Raw genomic sequence first — 22,564 nt, 5'->3', positions numbered from 1 at the left:
GACGCAATAAACCTCCCGGGGGACTTCGAAGGATGGAAAAAACCGTCACACCACCATATTTCTTGCTGCGCACATTTCGTAGCTTCGAGTTGTGATAACAGTATTAGCTTGTTTGCGCGATTTCGTCGCCTCCAAACGGCGTGAAATGATAAGCGCAGCGCGTTGGCTTAGTACATATCAACACACGCTTGCATAGGCAACGGTCGTTTTGCTGTGCGCCATATCGACATTGTTTTCGAAGGGGACGAGCAGAAACAACGACCAACAAAAAAACACAAACCACACGCACAAAACAAGCACGAGCAGCAAAAACAAATGTATGTCAACTTGGTGGAGAGACCGTCCCAGGCCAACCCGAGCGAGTGTCGAATGTGGAGCGCAAGGCAAACAAATGTCAAGAGGAGCTTCGAAGCTTGGCTTTTCGAGGGCGTCCACTGGTGTTTGCTGACGTATCGTAAGGTATTTGGAGGTGAAGTGCACGTACAATTATTATTTTCCAAAAAAAATCCCCCAAGCGAAAAACAGGCTGAGATATTCAGACATAACAAGTACTCTATAATCGTCATGCAGAATCAACGATCTGTCGAACAACAATTTGATGTAAATTAGTTAATCAATAGCCGTGGAGAGGTGGTCATACCGTATCAGATTTAAAAATAGAATATGACTCTGAAAGTTACTCACTTCGGTAACCTTACCGGTTGATGAATATTTCGCAATGATCAAACCGATTCCTGTCTAGCTAGTCGTACCTAAAACGGGCATGACCAAGTCTCACATCTACCTAAACAGCTTCGGCAGCTGGTTCCCATTAATGGATGGTGTCAAACGGTTCCGACAGTCTTGCAAATGAGCACCAGCGTCTCACACCTTTCGCTAGTACATCAGAACCATATTACATATTTACATACGAATACGATAACATATGCAGCCACCGAGCGTAAGCCGATCAGTCAACAGAACTTCGACAACCTTCCGGTATGAAAAGAATTGGAAAGGGACTGCAGAAAACAGGCAGACGTTTACCAAAAGGATTGGCGAACCGATGGTCCCGATGGATTTACCGGGAAGGTTCAGGAAGTGACGCCGTGGAAAAATCCCTTGGTGATAAGGGTGGACGAGCAGGACCATCCACGTCGAGCCATCGATAGTGTTTGACGCGCCGTGACGCAAATAACAGGAGAGGTGGTGTGTGGCTCAGTTCAGAACGGTTTTATCAGCGCCGAGCAAAAAAGCCACAGCAGATAGAAACGTTCCTCCTTGCACGTTATCAGTTTTATAGTAGACCGGTGAAGAGAAAAAGAGAGGTCTGGGAAGTCGATTCAAAGACGTAGTAGGGTTTTAGTTGTTTTTCCTTATGTAATTAATAGTTTATGGCGGTCTGATGTTGGCATTAAAATAGTTTACTTTAGAAGACAGTTTACTGCTTTCTTGATTAAGCTGTCTCTAAGAGCAATAAGTAGCAAGAAGACTAAGAATACTTTTATAAATCTGACTTTTCCTACAAATCCTACTCACCTCTTCTAAACCAAATGATCTTGAAAACCCTGCAGAGCTTCTCCGACTGACGAAACATGTTGAACAACCCTGAGCAACTGCCAATACGTCTGTGGCTTCGTCCGGACAATATAAACATTTACATTGACGTACCCTCTATCTCTCGCTGGGGCGTACAAAACATCACCGGGGCCACCCCCCTATTTGTCGACGTTTGTCTCCAAAGGCACCACACCGAGGGGTCGTATTCAAATGACTGACGGGCTCCTCTTGGTGTTGGTTCTTCGAGCGCGCTTGGTGTGTTCGTGCCGGCCTCTTTGAAGGTTATGACAACCACTGGACCGTGGCCATTCCGTCTTGCGTGTCGAACGGTTGGTCCAACAAAAAAATGCTTCACGGGAAAAGGAAGACATCCCACGACTACCAAACAACAGCGAGGGCCAACATAAGCATGAATAAGCTTCCCTTTTGCCTTCACCAGAGCTCATCCAATATATTCCGAATGATAAGCGAAGCCAACGAAGATGGTTCTTTTGGCTTTAATAAGCGAAGGCTCAGAAAGACATCCGTGTTTTTGCTTCGGAATTATCTTTCGGTATCCGCCTCTTTTCATTCTACTTCTCTATTCCACAATCGACGTTCGGCAAACTTTTCCTCTTTCACGCAAGAAAACAACCCTGGCCTATTTGGCAGGACTTTGGCAAAGCGACGCTTGGTGTCCAAAAACTGGTGTTCCGTTTTCTATCGCTTGTGGCAGCATGAACACTCCTCCCTTGATCCTATCGATACTACTTATAATGATATGTCTTTATAGAAACTTTTACTTTAACCTTGTTGTGTTGAAAGGGAACAAGAAAGGAGACTCTGCCCTTTTGGATCCATCTGCCAGCAATCAGGGAAGAATTTCACATAAGCCTTATTATGTAAAGGCACATAAGAGTGAAAAATAATGAAGGAAGTAGCTAATTTACCCGTCCAGCCCATTAACCGGTAGTTAGTGTGACGTTTTCGGCAGGTGCGCACCGGGGGTTGGCTTGTATGGGAGGAACACTTACTTTTGGACGGTATTTTCAGTCCATTTACTCGCCGTTCTTTCCACCCCTGATCGAAATGGGGATTCCTGGGGCGTTGTTCTTCATTTACTTGCTTTTGCTTTTCCTCTCATTCGGCACTCCAGAACCCCACTCAGGTACTCCTTCGCGTCCGGCAGGAACCGGTTTGCGCGAAATATTTAAGACGCAATATTTTGATCGCGAACCGGGAGCCGGGAGGAGAAGAACACTCCAGAGCAACCGGATGAGAAGAGGTAAAACGAAAAACATAACAACGGTATTGGAACGGTAAAAAAAGGAATTCGCTGATCGTTCTGTTTTGTTTTGACCGAAAATCACATTCGAAATGAGGTAACTTTAGCCGCTAGCCACACGCTAGGACACGAATGTGCCCGCGACATAAAAAACAAAACGCTGACAAATCGAACATTGGCTGCGTGGTAAAATTAGAACAACTGGATTCTCGTCGGGATTTAGAGAGTGTGTTGTTTGAGCAACATGCTTCCAAGAATACGATCCTCACCTACTCATCCAAAACCAGACGGGGCCGGCCGTGACGCAGAACACCTAAAACAATGTTCACTGCCAGATAGCGATGTTTAAACAGTTGAATATAATAAGATCATTTAGGCGAAATAAGAGGACACAAGGGGCCACCAACCTACAACAACAAGGTCAACAGCAACGTGTTCTGATTTTGCATCTATATATAGCACATGATTCAGGCTAGAGCCAGTTTATCTATTCGCAAAACACAACCTAGAAATGCTGAAATGATAACTTATTTCACAAGAAACCTGTCTGAAATCATGCACCACTGGAAACAGACACCAACGGCCATGAAAACCAGTCTTATTTCGCTGACTTCAATCCCTAATTCAACTTCTGAGTTGGCACTCATGTAGTAAAACAATGGCTCTACGCGACTCACGATCGCAATGTGAAGGACATAAATCCTGTATTTACTTGCACCTCCTATGTCAATCTCTAGATAACGAAATATAACTCGCGATGATAAAACTTTAACGAGTCAAAAAATAAGACCATTGGAAAATGGCGCCTCCCGAAATTACCCATTCCAGTGAAACCACCAATTATTGCATTTGCAGAACGAACCACCATTTTGTTTTGACAACACACTTCACCCCTGTATGGTCCGGAACCGATAAAAAAAAACACAAGTGTTTCTCAGTAACTAGAACCCACCCCATGTCGTTAAACATTCACCCCCGGTTGGTGGAAATAATTGAACGCCGTTTGCATTTCATTTTTTCATCAAATTTATGCTGAGTTTTATTTCTATATAATATACGTTTTAATTACTTTCAAATGTATTTTTCCAGCATGCTATGTTTCATCATCATGTTTTCATCATCATTTATCATCGGTTTTGTTTTTTTTTATCAGTAATCTCTGTACAATCAGTATGCAATTATTAAATTCATAATCATTTTAATATATATATATTTTATGCTTATGTTCATTTATAGGGGATTGCAGTTGCTTGTATTTTTTGTGTTTTTTTTTGCATTTCATTTCAATTTCATAATATACTCAATATATATATATTTTCATCATTTAGTATCGAATTGTTTTATTTTGCTTTGTTTTTGTTTCTTCCATCTGCATTTTCCATTTTCATATCCTCCTCATACTCTATTAGAAAAAGAAAGGAAAAACTAATTCTAGGTAAAAATAAGGAAAAATATTTGGGAAACAATATTTTTCCTTTTTTTTTCTTGCATCAATGAGAAACCAAATCTTAAAACTAAAGGCACGCACATGAGCGCACTTCAACAAACCAACCTTTGAAGTTTATGTCGCTTTATGTGTCGTGGTTTTTCGTTATATGATCTTGTTGGTTACCTTTTCTCGGCTTACTACGCTTCGGTTTAAACGAATGGATGCTTTTGCTGAAGCACTGTTGTCATTTTCCAACCCATTGGATGCACATACGCGTGGCAAGTTTTGTGATCAATTGTCTGCACAATATAATGCTTGCATCAAGTCTTTCGGTTTCCACCACTCTCCCCCAGCGTTTAGGAACGCTATTAAATCTAGCACAAACATCTCCTGCGTGTTGTGTTGAAGAAATGGTTTGACATGGAAAATGTGACGAGAGTGATGTGAGAAAGAAAGACTACCTTTATGACACATACTCAGTAGTTTTATCGTTATCTTTCGAATCAGTGTTTTTGGATCAACAACAACTTCGCTCATGTTACACGTGAAAATAAATTGATACATTTCAACGAAACTTCGACGTTTTGTAACTTGATTTAAAGAGAATTCTTGCTCAGGCCCAAACATAAAGTGATGGTAAAAGGACAAGTTATGTGATTGCACATAACTAAATGATCATATTTATCTGTCTTGACTTGTGGAAATATTATATTCACGTTAATCATTTTTATCCTCCTCTATCAACATATTTCTCGCTTTCTCCGTTCCGGCCATATTTACACACAGGTCAAAGGTATCGCAATGGTTTTTCTTTTTTTAATGTCGTCTATCACTGGTAAAGGAATTATAGATGTTGATTATCATATATTGGTGCATCACGGCTCATGACGTTGGGGGTTGACACATACACATACATACGGGATTTGTTAGATTTTCATTTGCGTTGCCTCTGATAGGTGTGTGTGGTTGTATTTTACAAATTTTTCTTGTTAATTTTCTGATAGAGGATTAAGTTTACGTGTTAGTACAACGGGATCATGAGAAATCTCTACAAAATGTTTTGAAACGCGGTTTTATTAGATGTCGGTTTACTTCCGGTGGTTAACACAAACAGGATCCGTATCCGTGTGGCAGCTGCGTGACGTTAAACATTGTTTCAAATTCGTCACATTTTATGCGGTTGGCGCCACATGCTTGTATGCCACATTAATACAATGAATTTGTCGTAGAGTAATGGTGCTTTGATTTTAAATTATTAATTTTCTCTCGTTAACTTCGCATACGCTCATCGTATTGAATAGGTTTTGATAATTACTTCTTTCACTGCAACTACTGTCGTTTTGTTTTGCTTTCGTCCTTCCAACATGGTTATGCTAAACGTATGCTGCAAATGTCTGATGATTTGGTGTGTTTAGGTGTATGATTTTTTGTTTGCTTTGTTTTGTACTACAAAAACCAACAGATTCAAAGGTTTGTTAATTCATTTTTTGACAAAATTCGGTTAAAAGTGACACACACTCTCTCTCTCTCTCGATCAACATTTATCAATCGGTTTTATCTCAGCTGCTGCACATTGTTGTCGCTCACGACTAGCGTTAGAAAAACGGGGTTTTAGACACGGAGTTCGACAATTGGGGATAGGTAAATGCTATGCAATAGTGTTTATATATTAATAACGCGTAAAAAGATGCATCAAGACGGTACACACACGCAGACTGTTAAGGAAGGATGGTTGGCTTCCCAAACCGCCTTTGCGTTTCGTTGCTTCCGAGACAACCAACACCGGACTGATTTCAATTCGATTTGTTTACTGTCACTTGTTCGTGCGCCATGCGCCAGTTGTTGTTTGTTAAATGGTGTGTGGTCCAAACTAGCCTTCTTCCTGTCCTTCGTTTTACCATCCGTGGTTTGACAAACTTCAACCAACTTGATTGATTCTTCATATTGTTGGTGATAGTTTTTTATGTTTATGATAGCGGACGTCCCACAGAAATGGCGTATTTAATGGTCGTTCATGATATTTTTACACTTTACATATACACAAACTACGTTTCTAGTACACTGCTAACGAATTGGTATCGCAATAGATATCTTCTGTTTACCGGCAGCCCTTCCCTTTTCACTATTCAAACAACGACACACACACGCCTGGCTCCTTCTCTTCAGCCTCGAGAGATTGGATAAACTTTTTCCTCTTTTTTGGATTTTTTAAAAAATGTTATAAATTTCAGGTATTTCCTCTTTTGCACCTGCCATTTTTCATGACGCTGCCAGGAAAAGGGGGAGGACAGGGCAAAAGGTGTCAGTCAATAAGAGTCAATAACGGAAAATAATGCTCTCCTTTGCTAACAAGAAAAAGTAGGTTAGGTTAAGTGGTAAAGAATGTTACAAAATTTACATTACGTATATAAATGCTTGAACAATATTTTCGTTTCGTCCGTCCAAAAATTGGACCGTTTCGTTCCTGTCCTTTTTCTTGCTCTGGCGGGGCTGTTTTTCCGCTTCGACGAATGAATGCTCGGTTTTCGTTTCGTACAGTGCGCTCTTAGCGAAGAGAGATAATCATTTCGAACGTCTGTCCATCCTTATCATCGTTCTTTAGTTAGTTTTTATAATATTTTTTCTCTTTTTTTTTTGTACAAGTTCACAGTATAATCAGTACTTCTGCTCAACAGTTCTTCTCGTTTTTTTTTCTCTTCTTTTGTTTTTTCTCTTCCATGGGCTTTTTGATTTTTTTTTTTTACAAAAATGAAAACAATACTGAAGTTTCGGTCTTATTTCTTCCTAAGAGATCAATTTCAAATTGGGCAAACATACTAGAGCGGTTCGCGTACCTAAGTTCGTCATTTTTCACTTTCCATTTCAGATTGAGACTGCAAATGAGGACACTCTTTTGCCTTAAAGTTCTGCCAACGGCAATCGAGACGCACTCCATGTATAACATCATTTAGGTGGGAGAGTACATTAAAGGTTATTACAGGTTTTTTGGTCGTTTTACTCTACTAAAACATCCCAACAAAAACGTGAGAATTTATTTGCCTTAGCTTTCGACAACGATAAGATTATCTGTGGGGTTTCGATGAAAATACGGCGATGTTTTAGTCTATACATAACGCGGTACATTGTCAGCTACTTTACTTGCCCACTTCGAAATTGAACTGGTATTTGTTTAGTTTTCACCATTTTTGTTACGTTTTCCCCTGCTTCAACAAACGTAGTATATAATTTGATTTATTTTTACATTTCTATACACATAATTGTACAACTTTACTACTCATCGCCGATGGGTTTCTCTCCTTTCCTATAATAGTAGTAAACACTGTTCGCCTATGCAATCTATGTATTTTAGCTGTTGTACTATTTGCACGTCATCCGTACAGCGCCAAACTCTAAGATTTTCATCTTTCACCTCACAATTGTTGTTTCATTAATAAGTTAAAAACAGAAAAGATCAAACAACTATACTCGCATCGTTTAAATATAGCTGCTCTTCTCTTGACCCTGCCGTAGGTATACGAAAGATTGTATGCTTCGAGTGCATCAATAGCCTTATGCCTAACCGGTAGATCTTTTTTGCATCGGCAGGGAGTATTGGCTTACAAGAGTAATGCGCGTCCTTATATTCTCGTGTCTTACTTTTCACGTTTGTTTTGTTTTTTTTTTTTGTTCATTTTAATCACAGTTCTTTGCATCAATGTTGTTTTCGTGTGTTGTTGTCTTGTGTTGTCATACTTACGGTAAACATTCGGTAAGTTTTTTTTGTTTTACATTATTGGCTGTCTCTTGCTGTTTGCGTTCGCTTCGGTTCGCTCGTTTTATCACTTCACCTTATGTACGGGTAAAAAAATATATTTTTTATATTCATTTGTTGTCTGGGTTTATACCTCTATAAATCGTGCATCTCTCCTCAGTCGATGCGCACGGTTTGCGGCCCTTCTTTGGATGTTTGTGGGTTACACTTTTTTCGGTTTTCGATTAAAAATTTGTACATTTCTAGAGTCACAAAAGTAGTCCGCGAATGTTTGTTTGATGTGGTACAGCAGTGGTGTGTGAATTAACGTTTTAAAGTTCAAACGCAGTCTCTCTTGGACAAAAAATTAAATCACTTGAAAGAAGTGTTTTGCAACATTTTTTTGAATGAATTATCCCAGTTCTTTGGCATACTGAGTCGATCAATTCGGGGACACCTAGCCGAGAACGTCCAGAGCCCGGTTCGAAAAACCAGTTCGCTTGGACTCTTCTCGCCGCACCCTGCTGCTATAAACCTCGAAGCTGGCGCCAATCCCAAACAATGCGCGGGGGGAAAAAAAGAAGACGTGAAAACCCTGAGACGCTGCGCCACGGAAAGAGGGGAATGATTAATAAAACACGCAAACCCCGCAATCACACCAAACTGGTCCTCTTCGCCGTAAGACCATGTTCACACACTCTCTCTCAAACACACACGCATAAAAGGACTTGCACAAGCCCTGGTGTGCTGCTGGTGGAGTCTCGCATCATCCCCCTACAACCTTCCGGCTACACACACACACACATCTTGGTTGGCTTTTCTCGCCCTCTCGTGACATCCCCCTTCCTTCCACCATTGGAGTGTCTCTTGCCCAACACGGCTGAGGACTTCTCCTGGTTCTGGAACCGGTTTTGTAAAAACCATAAAAACAAACGTCGGGCCATACTACTACTTTTTCTGCCAAGACAGAAAAACCGGTTTCCTGAGACTGCGTCGAAGACAGAAGACCAAAAAGGAAACAGAAAAAAACACAGGTCCACCTCCAACACACGCACCCACTCTTCCCAACCCGTTCCGCCACACAGGAGGGGGGGGGGGGGGGGGGGGGGTAAACCGGTTCACGCAACGCGTTTACAACCGCGACGTTTGGCTTCACCCCAAGGTGCACAAGGGAAAAGAAAAGAAATCCCCACCGCTCGTACACTCGACCGACGATCGGCGATCGGCTGCTGCTGATCCAATCGGGCCAAGAGAGAAAATCAAATGGCAGCTGCTTGGGGCAGGCCACAACGTGCAGAAGCGAAACTTTCGCAACGCGACACCGAGGCGCCACCGAGGAGCCCGGCCTAGAGTCCCAGCCCCACCAACAATGGCGGCCCAAAGCACCGGGCTCTGGGAGGGAGTAGCGTTATGGCGGACGTTTAGTACAGTAAAGTGTGTGGCTGAGGTGCTTGTTGGTGATTCTAGGCTTGCTACACACTTGCTCAACCTAACAATTAATAGCTACGATCGACTTGCAGCAAGGTGTCTTGTAAGATTTTTCGAAAAGCTTCGTTCCAAAAGACTGGCATAAAAACAGACACTTTTGTGTTTTATATGAATTTTAATGGGTCTTAACTCAGTGTTCTGATTAACTGTATAGTGTGTGTTTCTTTTCCGAAATATCTACCCACACCCAACATCACTCTAGTTTGCAGACAAATTTTGCTTACATTTCGCCTCAGCTACTACCTATAATTTGTACGTTTGGATTGTAGTCTTATTGATTTCGTATTGTTCTGATTCTATTCCATCCGCTCGACTGGCGATCAATAAACGTATCCTGATGACAGGGAAACAACATTTGAACCAAATACTCAAAAGTGTTTAGAAAAATGAAAGAGAAATTCTTAACAAAAACAGAAGGGCATAAACCAAATCAAAACAAAATATTCAGTAACGCCGATAGAACGAGAAAAAGATTATTTAAGTTTGGGACAAAACCTAACCCAAGGTAAGTGATCTTCCGACCGGTTAGTACACCGAACATGGAGAAAATGTCTCCGGCCACTGCCGGCACATCTTTGGTGGACAACATTCAACACGATAAAATTGGAATTGGAAGATTGGTTGGTGATTTTCTTCCACAATTTTTAGCATGAATATCGAACACCAAAGAGCGGGAAGTGGACGGAAAAATAATTCTTCTCTCCATGGAACAGCCATTAAAACGAGATGCATCTCATTGGTGGTTTCGTTTGGGCATTGCATACGCTGGTATGCTTCTTGCACCGCAATAACACCACTTTCCAGCCTTCTCCCGTCTCTAAAATAGACGCTTTTCGATTCGCAAAGCTTCCCCAAAAACAACGGGACGTTACATCGTCTTGTCCCACGCGAATATGATTTCTACAGTGACGTTGACTTTTTGTTTCCTTTCGTTTCCTTAAAAAATATCGATGAATGTGATAGTACATGTTTTTATAAGGATTAAATATAGCGCTCTCTCTTTCTCTCTCTCTGTTTCTTAGCATTAGTAGTAGCACGCATAATGTTGCATCGAAGGGGGGTTACAGTTTCGTTTGTTTGTTTGTGCGTGAATGATGTTTGAGACCATCACTTCCAACGTAACAGTAGGGGAGTAGTGCCAAAACAATTGGCATCCCCTTACTCGGTCGCACTCATACACACACTCACACACACACGCTAACACACATGCACACAGCATCTCTATTGGTAAGTTTTAAAAATGAATATCCCCTGTTTAAAATCGGTACGTTACTTTAAGCGTGTTCCTGCAAATGTTTCACCGTTTGATCACAATAGATTGAGACTTTTGAGTTTTGCATCTTTCGTTCATCGTTCGCTTGCCACGATTTTTACTCGCAAACATTACCACTTCCGTTGTTTCGACCACTCTTGAACGTAATTTTGAACTGTGTTAACTTCTTTTACCAGAAATCGTATGTGTGTTTTTGCTAGCTTTTATATTGACTGTGATTATTCGGAACGTTTGGTTTTTGTGATTCGCCAGTATGCATGATTTTGATTGGAAGAATGAAGATGACTGTCGTTTTCTTCATCTACTTTACCTATTTTCTTTTGTGTGTGTGTGTCTATCGGTTTGATAAGTATTCCTAATAACAGTGGTATTCCCGCGTTTCGTGCATCGCGTACTGATTCCATCTTTTTGTGAACCATTAGAAAGCCTCTTTTCCTTTTGCTCACCGACCGTCGCCAACACTTTTTTCTTTGATTTCTGTTGTTGTTATCTTAATCTGTGTGTTTTGTACGTCGTTTATAAAAATATTTATTATCACATTCAAATATATTTCTTTTAAGCGCTCCGTAGGTCATATATTCCTTGCGTTTGTGGGAAGCAGTACAGTTACGACGCCATCACCCAACCATGGGGCCCCCGCCCCATCCCTCTCTCTTTCTCCTTTGTATGACTCTTGTGACTTTTTGATTTCCTATTTACTCTTCTCTGTTGCGTCGATTAGTTTGTTTGTTTGTTTGTTTGTTTGTTTGTTTGTTTGATTCTCCGTTTCAATTTTTACTTTATTAAATCACAACAACTGCGAACAGTTCGCTCCACATGATCGTGAACAGAAAACTGATCTCATAACCAAAACCTGTATTTAAGGGTCTGTTAGTATGAGGATACTCAAATATGTTGACTATATACAACAGCTAACACACATTGAACCACTTGCTTAGGGAGAATTCTTGCTGCCTCCATGCATGGTAGGGTACGACTCCGCAAAGGAATATTCACCACGTGTGCCAAAACAAACGCGAGACTAGCAAATCAACACCCGTACCTCATAACCTTATGAAAAAGGAAGCACAAACGTTGAAGAAAAATGAGTCTACCGCAATGCTGATTACTTTTACTGCACACGAAGTTCGAAGAAGTCAAAATGATTAAAATGAAGATTTGAAAGGTAGCTCATAGAAAGTATAAAAGATCGTAGAGAAAATAATCATTATGAGATCTCTGACAGGAAGATATGGGTTTTCATGCAGTGCTTCGAAGAACTGAGAGTGATTGGAACGCTATTATTTCAAAACAAACTCCAATAAACGTATTTTAGTTATCTAGCTCTCTAATGCACAGCAATAAGTTAGCGAATTTCAAAAAACCATTGACCTAAAAATTTAGCATAATCCTTTTTTGATGGACCATCAACAACGAACTAGCCTATACAAGTTTTGCGCTCGTAAGTGATTTGCTACAATTAAAGGTGAACCCAATCCTTACAAAGTCCTCCCCACCCAAACCCACCCCTTTCTCTTCCACATTCGTTGTCGCGTTTGTATGTACAAAGATGTAAAAACAAATCCTTAAATTATATACACCCCAGGCGGAGATCGTTTGAAATGTCGATTGATGTCAAAAGAGGTTTGCTCACTGCGGATGGAATTTTACATCTATTCCCGATTCTGATTCGCTAGCTGCATTATAGTTGCATAGTTGCATTCTCCAAGAACGAGAATAGGCAGTCCAAACCACTTCAATTGTTGAAGAGAAAATTGGCAATTGGCATTCGCTGACTTTCGATTTCTTTAACGATGCTCTGCCATTGTTGACCTGTTGAGTTTCTTTCCAACATCATGACTTTACCTATCTTTATCTCTCTATCTCCTTCGAAACCAGCTGATGGAATCGCCTTAAAATGGTTGCGTGACTCGCAAAGCATATTCATCAATTTCTCCGATTTTGTTTGAAATCCGAAAGATTGTGCTAAAACATTCATATACGTAACGCAAATCGGGTGGAAAGATTCGCTAGGAGGTTTTAAAAATCCTGATACGTGGGCGAAGATGATGGTCACAAACTGCCAGTTTAGTTACTAAGTGAAACAGAAATCAACATTCTGAACCAAAACATGAATATGGGGATATGGCAAACGAGGAAATAATGTTTACTTGAAAGATACTAGGAGTAATCCGCAAAATCTTCCACAAGGAAGCTGCGTGTTGAAGGACACCCTCGAGTGCTTCTACGTCAAACACGACAAACGTCACTCCGAACACATGACGATCGTCGAGAGGCCGCATCGGCTGACGAAAACAAGCCGTATTCGACCCAAGCCAAGCTGCTGCTCGTTGGCTGAGTTGGTGCAAATAAGATCCGGGCACCCATGTTGGCCACGAGATCACGCGAATTCGGATTTCTCGTTGCTAGAGAAAGGCCTCGCGGGGTTTGTCTATGTGAGCGTGTACGGGACGACGATTCCACAACCCCTTCACCAAAATGGTCGCTTTTAGACGCGCTAACATCAACCCCTATATCTAATCAGAAGCGACGGTGATTCTCTTTCACACTCATAGAGAGAGAGAGAGGGAGAGAACGTTCCGCGGGACAAGCACTTCTGGGACAAATTGCGTAGTTTAGAAGAGTCTCAATGGGACGTTTCTTCCTCACCACCTATTCATTCTCCGAGATTAGACACCCCTCGCTGAAGGGGTGTTTGGTGCAGGGAAAAATGATAAGCCATCTAAAAGATATCTCAGCGTGAGAAGCCGTGGGAACAGCGTTCGTAACGAAAGAAGAAACATCCTCGAACCGTCGGTCTCCCGACGTAAGCAACTGGGGGCTACGAAAAACAATTCTCTCTCGCTGCCTTTTGTTGTTCCGCGGAAAAAAGCACGACTCATCAGCTTCTGCTCGTGCGAATGTGTTCTGTTGTGTGCGTTGGTTTCACGGTTTGACCACCCTTCACACGCCAAACACGATGGAAGGAGTCTACGTGACTCACGCGCCCCGCCGCGATGGCGGCGAAGACGACGTCGCCCGTGTGCCGTGAAACGTGCGTTTGGCCCTCGCGAACCCGCGACGAGTTGCAGTATTTTTCCAGTCGACCTCGCTCGCTGCTGCTGTTGCTGCTGTCGATGTGGACGATGACGCGCTGGCGCTTCACACCAGAGGCTAGATAAATTTACGCACGAACACAAACGCATCCCTAGCGGGGCCTTCCCTACAAATACAATCGAGCGAATCGTACGTCGAATAAAGGCAAATGTATGCCTTTGTCGATGGACAAAACGCATTAGCAAGGAGAAAATGATTGTGAAAATCCATAGACAACCTCCGCAGTCCGTATCGAGATCCGTGCTCATCATTCTGTGTAAACATCATTCCTCGAAAGTCAGCTTTAAGGCTAAATTAAAGCCAGCCAGATGCTGAGCTCAGAACGCCTTGACCATCTTGAAAAGCTAAATCAAAAACACAATTGACGCCCATCCTTGAGGGTTGGAAAAACTTGTGTCATCTGGACATCATCTGGACTACAACAAAAGCATCCTTTCTTGTGGACGAAACGCCGAAAAACAAATGCTCCAACACTCTGCCTTCCGAAGGTTCGCTCGCTAAGCATCGGACGGCAGAAGAGAGTTTGTTTAATCGTACAACTTACACACTTTAGTACTTTTGCATCTGTCGATTTTTACGATACGATGGCGTACAATCTCTCCGGATTCGGTTTCGTTTCATCGCCACACTGTGTTGGCAGATTGATTTTCCCGACCGTTGTTCTCTAAACCCACACTTACTTAGAAAGAAAAAAAAATGAAGTAATGTAAAATAAATCCAATAATCCGATAATCCATTGTCCGAGTCCGAGTGTTCCGTTGATGATCGAGAGCAGTTTTGACGTAGTTATGTTACTTTCCCGTTTCGCGGGAACGGGTTCTCCCTCTTTCACCCCCTTTCGACAGCTTTTCCGTTAAAATTTCCTTACTGTTTTCCTTGGACCTCTCGCCCTACTACACAACATTGACACCCTTCCTCTAAGACCCGCCGCCCATGAACCCGTGGCTTTTCCTACAACAAACAACAAAAAATAAAACAAATCTGGTGCGCAAAGTGGAAGGTTCCTCCCGAGATCGGATATAAACTGGTACAAACAAAAGAAAAGCTACAAACAAAAAGTTAAGACGATGATGACGACGATGATGAGAAGAGCGAAGCGAACCAAGAAAAATAAAAAGAAGGGGTTGTTTTAAATGTTTTTTATGCAAGTGTAGATGTTATTCTTTTTTCTTTGATTCGAAAATTGTTACAGCAAAATAATCGTAAGCAAATATGTGTATATATATATATAGTTTATAAACAAATCAATCCTCTTGGCCTCCATCCCTTGCTCCACCTTCCGGCCCTCCTGCTCTCCTCCTCTATGTGCCCCTTCACAATCGTACTCGTTATTTATTTTTCCTTTTTAACCCTGCCTCCTCTCCAGTTCCCACCAAAATGGGGAAAAGCTCGATCAACGGAGCAAACCATAATGAGGGGAAAGAAAAAAGAAAGAAAAACCTAAAAATTAACCTGGATTCACTCGCGCTCTTACTCACTAGCATCTCATCACGCGTCACATTCACACACACACATACTCTCTCTCTTTCTCTCATTCGCCCTCCACTGCTGGATCTTCTTCTTGATCGCGATCTGCTGGCGATGTATATCACTATATGCAACTAATCCGTACTTCTTTCACCCTGCGACTGCTGCTGCTGCGTTTTGCAAGATTTTCTCCGCTTTGTTTGAACATTGTGGTGGAAAACGATTCGCACAGTGGATGCTGCGCGCTAATGGATGTTATTTCTAACGTTTGTTGGGGCATTATGCACACGCACAAGCGGGCGAGAAACAAAACAATAAAAGAAATACAGAACAGAAATCTGGCATCATTTGCTTCCACAAAACACTAACCCCTATCATCCTTTGTTGTTTTGTATAGTGTATATATAGTAGAGTAATTGCAGCTTGCTTTCCCTATGTTTCCCAATCTCCCAACCACAAATACACACACACACGCACAAGTGTGTGCGCGCGTATCACGTTTTTGGGATGAGTTTTCCATGCTTTAGCAAGCAAGCGGCGCTTTCCCTTTCCTCCTCCTTCTCCTCCTCCTCTTCATTCCTTCCATCCTCCTCAGTATGGATGCACTTTGCGTCTGTTGCTTGGATGTGTGTAGCAGCGTGTTAAAAAAAATATCGTAGAAAATAAAGTATCTAAAAAAAGTAGTATCAGTAGTTTTACACAATATTACTTGATCTCCTTTACTCTTTCCCTCCTTTTTGCACTATCGTGTCGCGATAAATGAGCTGAATGTGTTGCATGTACTTCTAGTGTACCGACGTTTCCCCCCTTTTTTTGTTTCCTCTCACTAGTGTTTTTTGACTTTTCCTTACCGCGATGCTTACTTTCCTAAACTTTCAATGTCATCCCGAGCGAATCACATAAAACGCATTTGTGGTGTTGTTTGTTTGCGTTTCCTTTGTTTGCTTGTTTGTTTTTCTACATTATTAGTCATACATCTCATATCCTTCGTCGTATCGCTGCTTCTGCTTCTTCTTCTTCTGCATTGCAATATTGCAGAGTTACTGCAATAATTTGTTTGACTTTTTTAACTCATTTTTTGTATCTTTACTACTGGTATAAGACGTTTTTGTGTTGAAATTAATATTGATCACAATTGAAATGCTTCGCGCCACTACTGTAGGGCATCCTTCCTTCCTCTAACCCCTCTCCTCTTACGCTCTCACCATCTCTCCTCCTCCCTCTCTCGTCGTCCAGGTTCTCAACATCGTCATCACAAGCGGCGTTTGTTTGTTTGTTTGTTTGTTTGTTGTTTGAAGATCATTCTTTCCCTGCTGCCGCCTCCGGGCTCCTGCACCAGTCGACTTCTCTCCTCCTTCTTCCCCATCCGTCTTCTCCAGCAGCACCATCAGCTTCCATCCTCCGACAGTAGGTTGGGGGTGGTGGTTTTTGGGGGGGTAGGGGGATTGAAAATTGATGCTGCTTGCTGCTACATAGCCTAGGTTTGCACTGTTGTTGTGTGTTGCTGTTGTGTATGTCATATTCGATTTGATGTTACCACCGCAACATCCCCGCAACATCATCACACATCGCCCCACACTCCACACGTTTTCACCCTTTTCCCCCCAGGGTGTTTTCATCATCATCATCATTCACAATCGACGGTTGGTTGTATGTGACTTCAAAAAAAAATTGTAGGAACTGCTTTTCCGTTTCCACTGCTTTCCTTCTTCGGCTTTCCCCTCTTTTCTGCCTGCTTTCACGCTGGATTTTACACATACACACACACACGCACCCACATTGCACACACGTACGCACAAGGACCTTTTCTTCCTTTGTTGCTTATCAGTCGACGACGATTCGCATTTCCCGGATGCGAATGGATTGATGAAAATTAAAAGCAGCGGCCATCTCACAGAGCAGCGCGCTTTCCCTCCCTCTCCTCATATTCCCGTTCTCTTCTTCTCGTTAGAATTGGATTTGGCAACTACTTTTGATTTTTCTCTACAGCGAAAATCACCAATTTCCGCACTGATGGCTGCTGTTGCGTGTGTGTTTTATGTGCGTGCGTTTGTTGATCGACGTCACTATATGGTCAGATAATATTTGACTAGTTCGCGGAATTGTGCGTGAGGTCGAGAGCACTTCGGAGTGGATGTAGTTTTTGCTGGCGGCTCGATAGCGATGCGCCGCACAAAACACAGGAAACAAGCACATTTTTCTTTTGAAACCCGCGCCGATCGGAATGGGGGTTGGTTAGATTCGATTTTTGTTCTTCGGCGAGGGCGTGGAGATATGGTGATGATGATGGCCGGAACTTGTTCTTCTCATGCTGCCGGTGGTAACACAAAGTGATCGTAGTACGTTAAAAGGGCGATAGTACACTACTTTGTTTCGGGGGCACTCGATTCTTCTTGCTCTCTCTCTATTCGTCTCGTCTATCTGCATGCGTTGCGCTCCATCGCTAGAAGTAGCTGCTTAGCATTGAGTGCGTACTTTGTTGTTGACGAACTGGTTGTCCCAGGGGAAGTACTGCTGGGGCTGGTGGACGGCAGCCGAAGCGTAGAAGTTGTTGCCATGCTGCTGCTGCTGGTGCTGCTGATGCTGCTGCTGGTTGTGGTATCTGGCGAGAGTTTGCTGCTGGTGGTTCAGGTAACCAGCGGCGGCGGCGGAACCGTACGGAGGGCTCAGCGGGGGACTAGTTTGTCCGCTCGAGGACGAGCTCATGCTGTTGCTGTGACGCTGCTTCGCATAATGATGATGGTTGTTGTGGTGGTTGTTGTTCGATGATTGGTTGTGATTGTACTTGTTGTTATGGTGCTGCTGCTGCTGCTGCTGCCCGTGGGCCTTTCCGGAGCCGGTGCTATTGTGCTCCATGTAGTCGGCCATCAGGACGACCCCACCGTTGGCACTGCCGCCGTTTCCGCTGTCCACCGACGACACGGACAGGTCGAGCCGGCCGACCCTGTCCATTATGAACTCGTCGCAGGCGCTGCTGCCGGTCGAGTCCAGATCCGACGACGGGCTGGCACGGCTCTGCGCCGTATCGTACAGCACGCAGATGGTACCGTTCTCCCCGATCCGGTACGACACCTCGTCCGGGTCGATCCAGATCGTCAGCTCGAGCGGGAGCAGCTTGCGCAGGATGACCGTGTTCAGGCCGACGGCGTGGCCCGCCTTCTCGATGATCGGGTCCATCTTGCCATTGATGCGCAGGCAGCGGTACGCCGAGCCCTTGTTCGGCACATCCGGGTACCAATGGCGCTGGAAGTGGCGCGTCAGGATCTGCTCCAACGAACCCTTGAAGTGCTGCAGCTGGCTCTCGGAAAGCTGATTCGCCTTGCGCACCCGCAGCAGGTTCATGAGAAAGTCCGCGGCCGAATTAACCTCTATTCTCATGGTCGGGCGGCGACGGTGGTCTTGGAACGCCGTACAATGTCTCTACTGGCCTCGAAGGGTTGGAGCGGGTTCTTCGTCGGAAGGTTGTCGTTGTGACGCGAGTGCTGCCGATTGTTTGTAAGTTCCGTGGTGTTTGCCAACCGTCGTCGTGCCAACATTCAAAGCACTCTGCTTCTTCTTGCACACACAATGCGATGATGACGCGACGTGTTCGAAACGGGAAAAGGCAATCAAGTTCCGTGTGAAACTGAGAGAACGCGCACTACTTCCTGCTTGTACAAAAAAAAAACGCCAATTATACGCCGAAGGTGGAATATCGCGAAATTAACAGAAAGCTAACGCACACAGCAGGTGTTTTTCGCTGTTTCTTCTTCCTCTGCTTTTGCGACTAATAAGCAGCGAGCTCCGCGAAGGACAAACGACGTCCTATGCTCGACCGAAACGCAGTAGTCCCTTCTCAAAGGCGATGCGTACGCAAAGCACACACAGCACACGCACGCACACACACACTTACACACCGTGACGAACGGGAACCGAGACCGACACGCATACACTGCCCGCGACGGACGCACACACAATGGTTAACACAAACTCTCCCCGATAGAGGTCGTTCGTACGCACACACCGCACATACACACTATCGCGTTCGACTCAGCAGCTTTGTGCTCGCTTCAAGATGGTGGCCCGTATGGTGCTTTTTCGCTATTACTTTTTTGGCTTGAAAACACGTCGACAACTTGTGCAGATTGTAGAGTGTGAGGAACTAATAAAATTGCAGCGAATATATGCGGGTGGTTTATATCACGGGGCTACTGATGACTAACTGATGCTGATGTTGGCTGCAAGTGGAACGAGGCCACTTTGCTGAATTTGCGGAAAACAGCACACACTACTCGCTGCGAAAGAAACGACGGGGAGATCTTCTGGTTCTGCTGCTGCTGCAAGCGCGACGGCACTTTCGCGAAAATAAAATCACATACACGGTATATGCACGATAATGGCGCAAGATGTCGAGATGGTGGTGGGGTGGGGGTACTTATTATTTTTGCTTCTTTGTACTTTGCCACGAAACGGGACACGAACGACGACGATGATGACGACGCACACTCTTTGAGAGGCAGGATTGCGAACAGCGAAATTAAATTCACGGAAACGCGTTTTTACTGGCTCTTACGGCACAACACACGGGACACACAAAGGGGGTAATAATAGCTCCGCAGCGGAATTACGTTGAAAAAATCGGGTGCACGAAGTAGGTGGTGGTAGAGCTACGACAGAGCGGGTTGCTTGGGTCCGGGGAACTTCTTTCCGTATCTGGTTGCTAACAGCAGCTTGCTTCGCTCTGGTACAGCAGCTCGTGGCAATTTTGAACTTAATCGTTTTACTCACAGAGAGAGAATCACAAGATGTTGGTTGGAACTAGGTAATAGCTTTGCTTTCGGGATCACATATATCGAAGGTGCGCGATGCGAAAAGAAATGCAGAACGGAAACAGCCGAAATTCGCTCGCTGTGAATGGCGGAAGAGTACCTATTGCAGCTGGCGTGTTATTAGCTCCATGTATGAAACAAATCGCTTCCGCAGACAGATGAGGCTGGTCGATGTTTGTACATTAACCGTCTGGCTGCTGCTGAATTGCTGCTTTTGGCTTCCGAAGGGCAAACTAAAGGCGATTGCTGCTTGCAAGATGGTTGGCTTTTCGCTGCTCGCATCGATTATACAGGCCACACAAAAACTGCGCGTTGCTGGCGGGCTCTGCTGTTAAAGCTTTCGATTTTGCAACCGTGTGTTAACCTCGTTTGTAATGAAGGAAAATGAGCACGGTATCCTCTCCGCCGTCTGCTTGCGGGGTGGCGGCGTAGTCCGGGTGGCGAGCGCGTTCAACTTTCGAATCGTTATGAATTACACACTCTTTCCTCCTCGCGTACAAAGCAAATGCACTGTCCCGTTCTCTTTTCCACGGAAAATCCACACACTCCGTCCGTTTTCCCTCACTCCTTCTACTTCTCACTTTGCTCTTGCACTGCCAGCCACGTTGCCAACTGCTCACTGGCCGATCTACACACCACGGAGGTCCAACTACGAATGACCGAGGCTGAGTTCGAACGTCCCTTGGCAACCCCGGACACGGGACGGCTCTTGTGTGAAAAAGAGACAGAACTCTGCAGGAACAAGGTAGATAAACCGTGAGTACTAAAAGGCAAACAATTGCCAATTTGTGAATAACTATTGATTCTTCCAACCGATTTTCACAAATGACTCTTTAAATGAAAGATCTTTTGAAGATGCACAACTTTGTCGAAGCTAAAATGTTACCATCATTTCTTGTTTTTGAGAAAAACACCCGTGCGGGAACTGGGTCCGCGGACCAAATTCACCCAGCAGTTTGCGGAACGCTGAGCAGACATTCCCACCTCTATTCAACGGAGGGTAGGAAAGTGTTGTTTTTTTCTAAACTCCAAAAATGCAACTCATCTGCACATTTTTAGCAAAAAGCATGGTAAACACTTCAAACTTTGTCATTATTTCTTTACTATGAATGTGCTTTTAATAAGTGGCATCATAGAATTATGTGAGAAAAGAAATTGTGCATACCGCTTTAAAATGAACCTTTTCAAATGATACCGTCGAGAACAAAACGCAGTAAATAAAGCTAACCAATTAAGTGCACCGATTGGACATTAACTATGCATATGTAAAATGCACATGCTGTCCATTAAATGCACTATTTCTATCTTCTATTTATACACTGCACTTTATCGTGTTTGACATTGAAAACAAATGAGGTAACCTCTTCTTCATTACCCTTGGTTTTATCTCGTACTCTTTCTCGTTCCCTCTCGCGACTTACAAATGCAGTTCTTGCGGATGCAAAGCTTTAATTAGAAATAACATCATCCACATGACGATCATCGTGATCCAGATAGAAAATGTAGACTCTATATTCATGGAATAGCAAAATGCCTAGTAGCCCGATTAAAGTCCCTTTTGCTGTGCTACTTAGAGAGACACGTACAAACTTAGATCAAGAATTAGGTCGCATATAAATATTTCTAGAAGCAGTGGCAAAACAAGCCTATGATTTCAGGGACACATCAATTTCACTAATGACTTAAAAAGATTAATCATAAAATCTAGCTTTGGAAAACAAAGATAAGCACCTACCTGTTTCACGAACATGTTACACCAATCTTCTCGAAGTTTTTAGAAGCTGCTTCAACCAATGCAAAAGATGATCCCGCTCGGAACCTCCACCATCACTGAGCATCTTATGAACAAACCATTGGTACAGCAGAACCACTTATTTATCACCTTCCTAAGCCTTTTTCGATTCACCTAGACCGACTCCGATAACATAAATTCCCGAAGTATTACACAATAATCACTTCCAAAACTTGGCCCACCCTGATAAGAACGAAGCACCCAATTTTCTTTATCTCATCACAGCACACAGATGATTCCTTCTATGCAGCAAGGACTTCTCCCTGCTCACCACCCGATACCACGGGATGCACAAATCATTCCAACACTTTTTTACACTGCACACGAACCGCGGTGGGTTTTTCTTTTCGAGAAACTGCACACAACCCACGTATTTTGGAATCGCAGATATACATTCGCGACATTTGTAAAATCAAACAACGCGCCGCGCTTTTTTGACAACCTTCAGTTTGATGTCGAAATTTCCATCCCCGCACCCACTAGGTTCGTTCCGGTCGCGATTACCGCGATTGTATTGAACCCAGCCGCTGAAAATGGCGAGGATCGCGGAAAATTCCGTGGCAAATAGCTTGTTAATTTATTTTTAAAATGTTAATGCGACGAGAAAAAGAAAAGCTATTTGAAAATAGTTTGTAACGCGCTTGTTTTAAAATATCGACCAACATTGTGAAGCTATAA

General features: G+C 43.4%; 2 protein-coding genes across 3 annotated transcripts in view; both read right to left on the bottom strand.

The window, feature by feature from the left end:
• LOC131263915 (inositol-pentakisphosphate 2-kinase) overlaps positions 1-22,275 on the bottom strand; it is an 80,564-nt gene extending 58,289 nt beyond the window's left edge. For both annotated transcript variants that reach the window (XM_058266196.1, XM_058266197.1), the window contains exon 1: positions 21,830-22,275. The gene's annotated coding sequence lies outside the window, so the exon portion shown is untranslated. The remainder of the gene's footprint in view (positions 1-21,829) is intronic.
• On the bottom strand, positions 15,223-20,721 carry LOC131263916 (protein Tob1). Its single transcript, XM_058266198.1, has one exon. The coding sequence runs from the start codon at positions 18,662-18,664 to the stop codon at positions 17,744-17,746; it is 921 nt and encodes a 306-aa protein (XP_058122181.1). The 5' UTR covers positions 18,665-20,721; the 3' UTR covers positions 15,223-17,743.
• Positions 22,276-22,564: the final 289 nt, after the last annotated feature.

Source organism: Anopheles coustani, chromosome 2, assembly GCF_943734705.1.
Source record: "Anopheles coustani chromosome 2, idAnoCousDA_361_x.2, whole genome shotgun sequence".
Lineage (NCBI taxonomy): Eukaryota > Metazoa > Arthropoda > Insecta > Diptera > Culicidae > Anopheles > Anopheles coustani.
The sequence above is the reverse complement of the archived record's forward strand: the minus strand, read 5'-3'. Positions and strand labels throughout refer to the sequence as shown.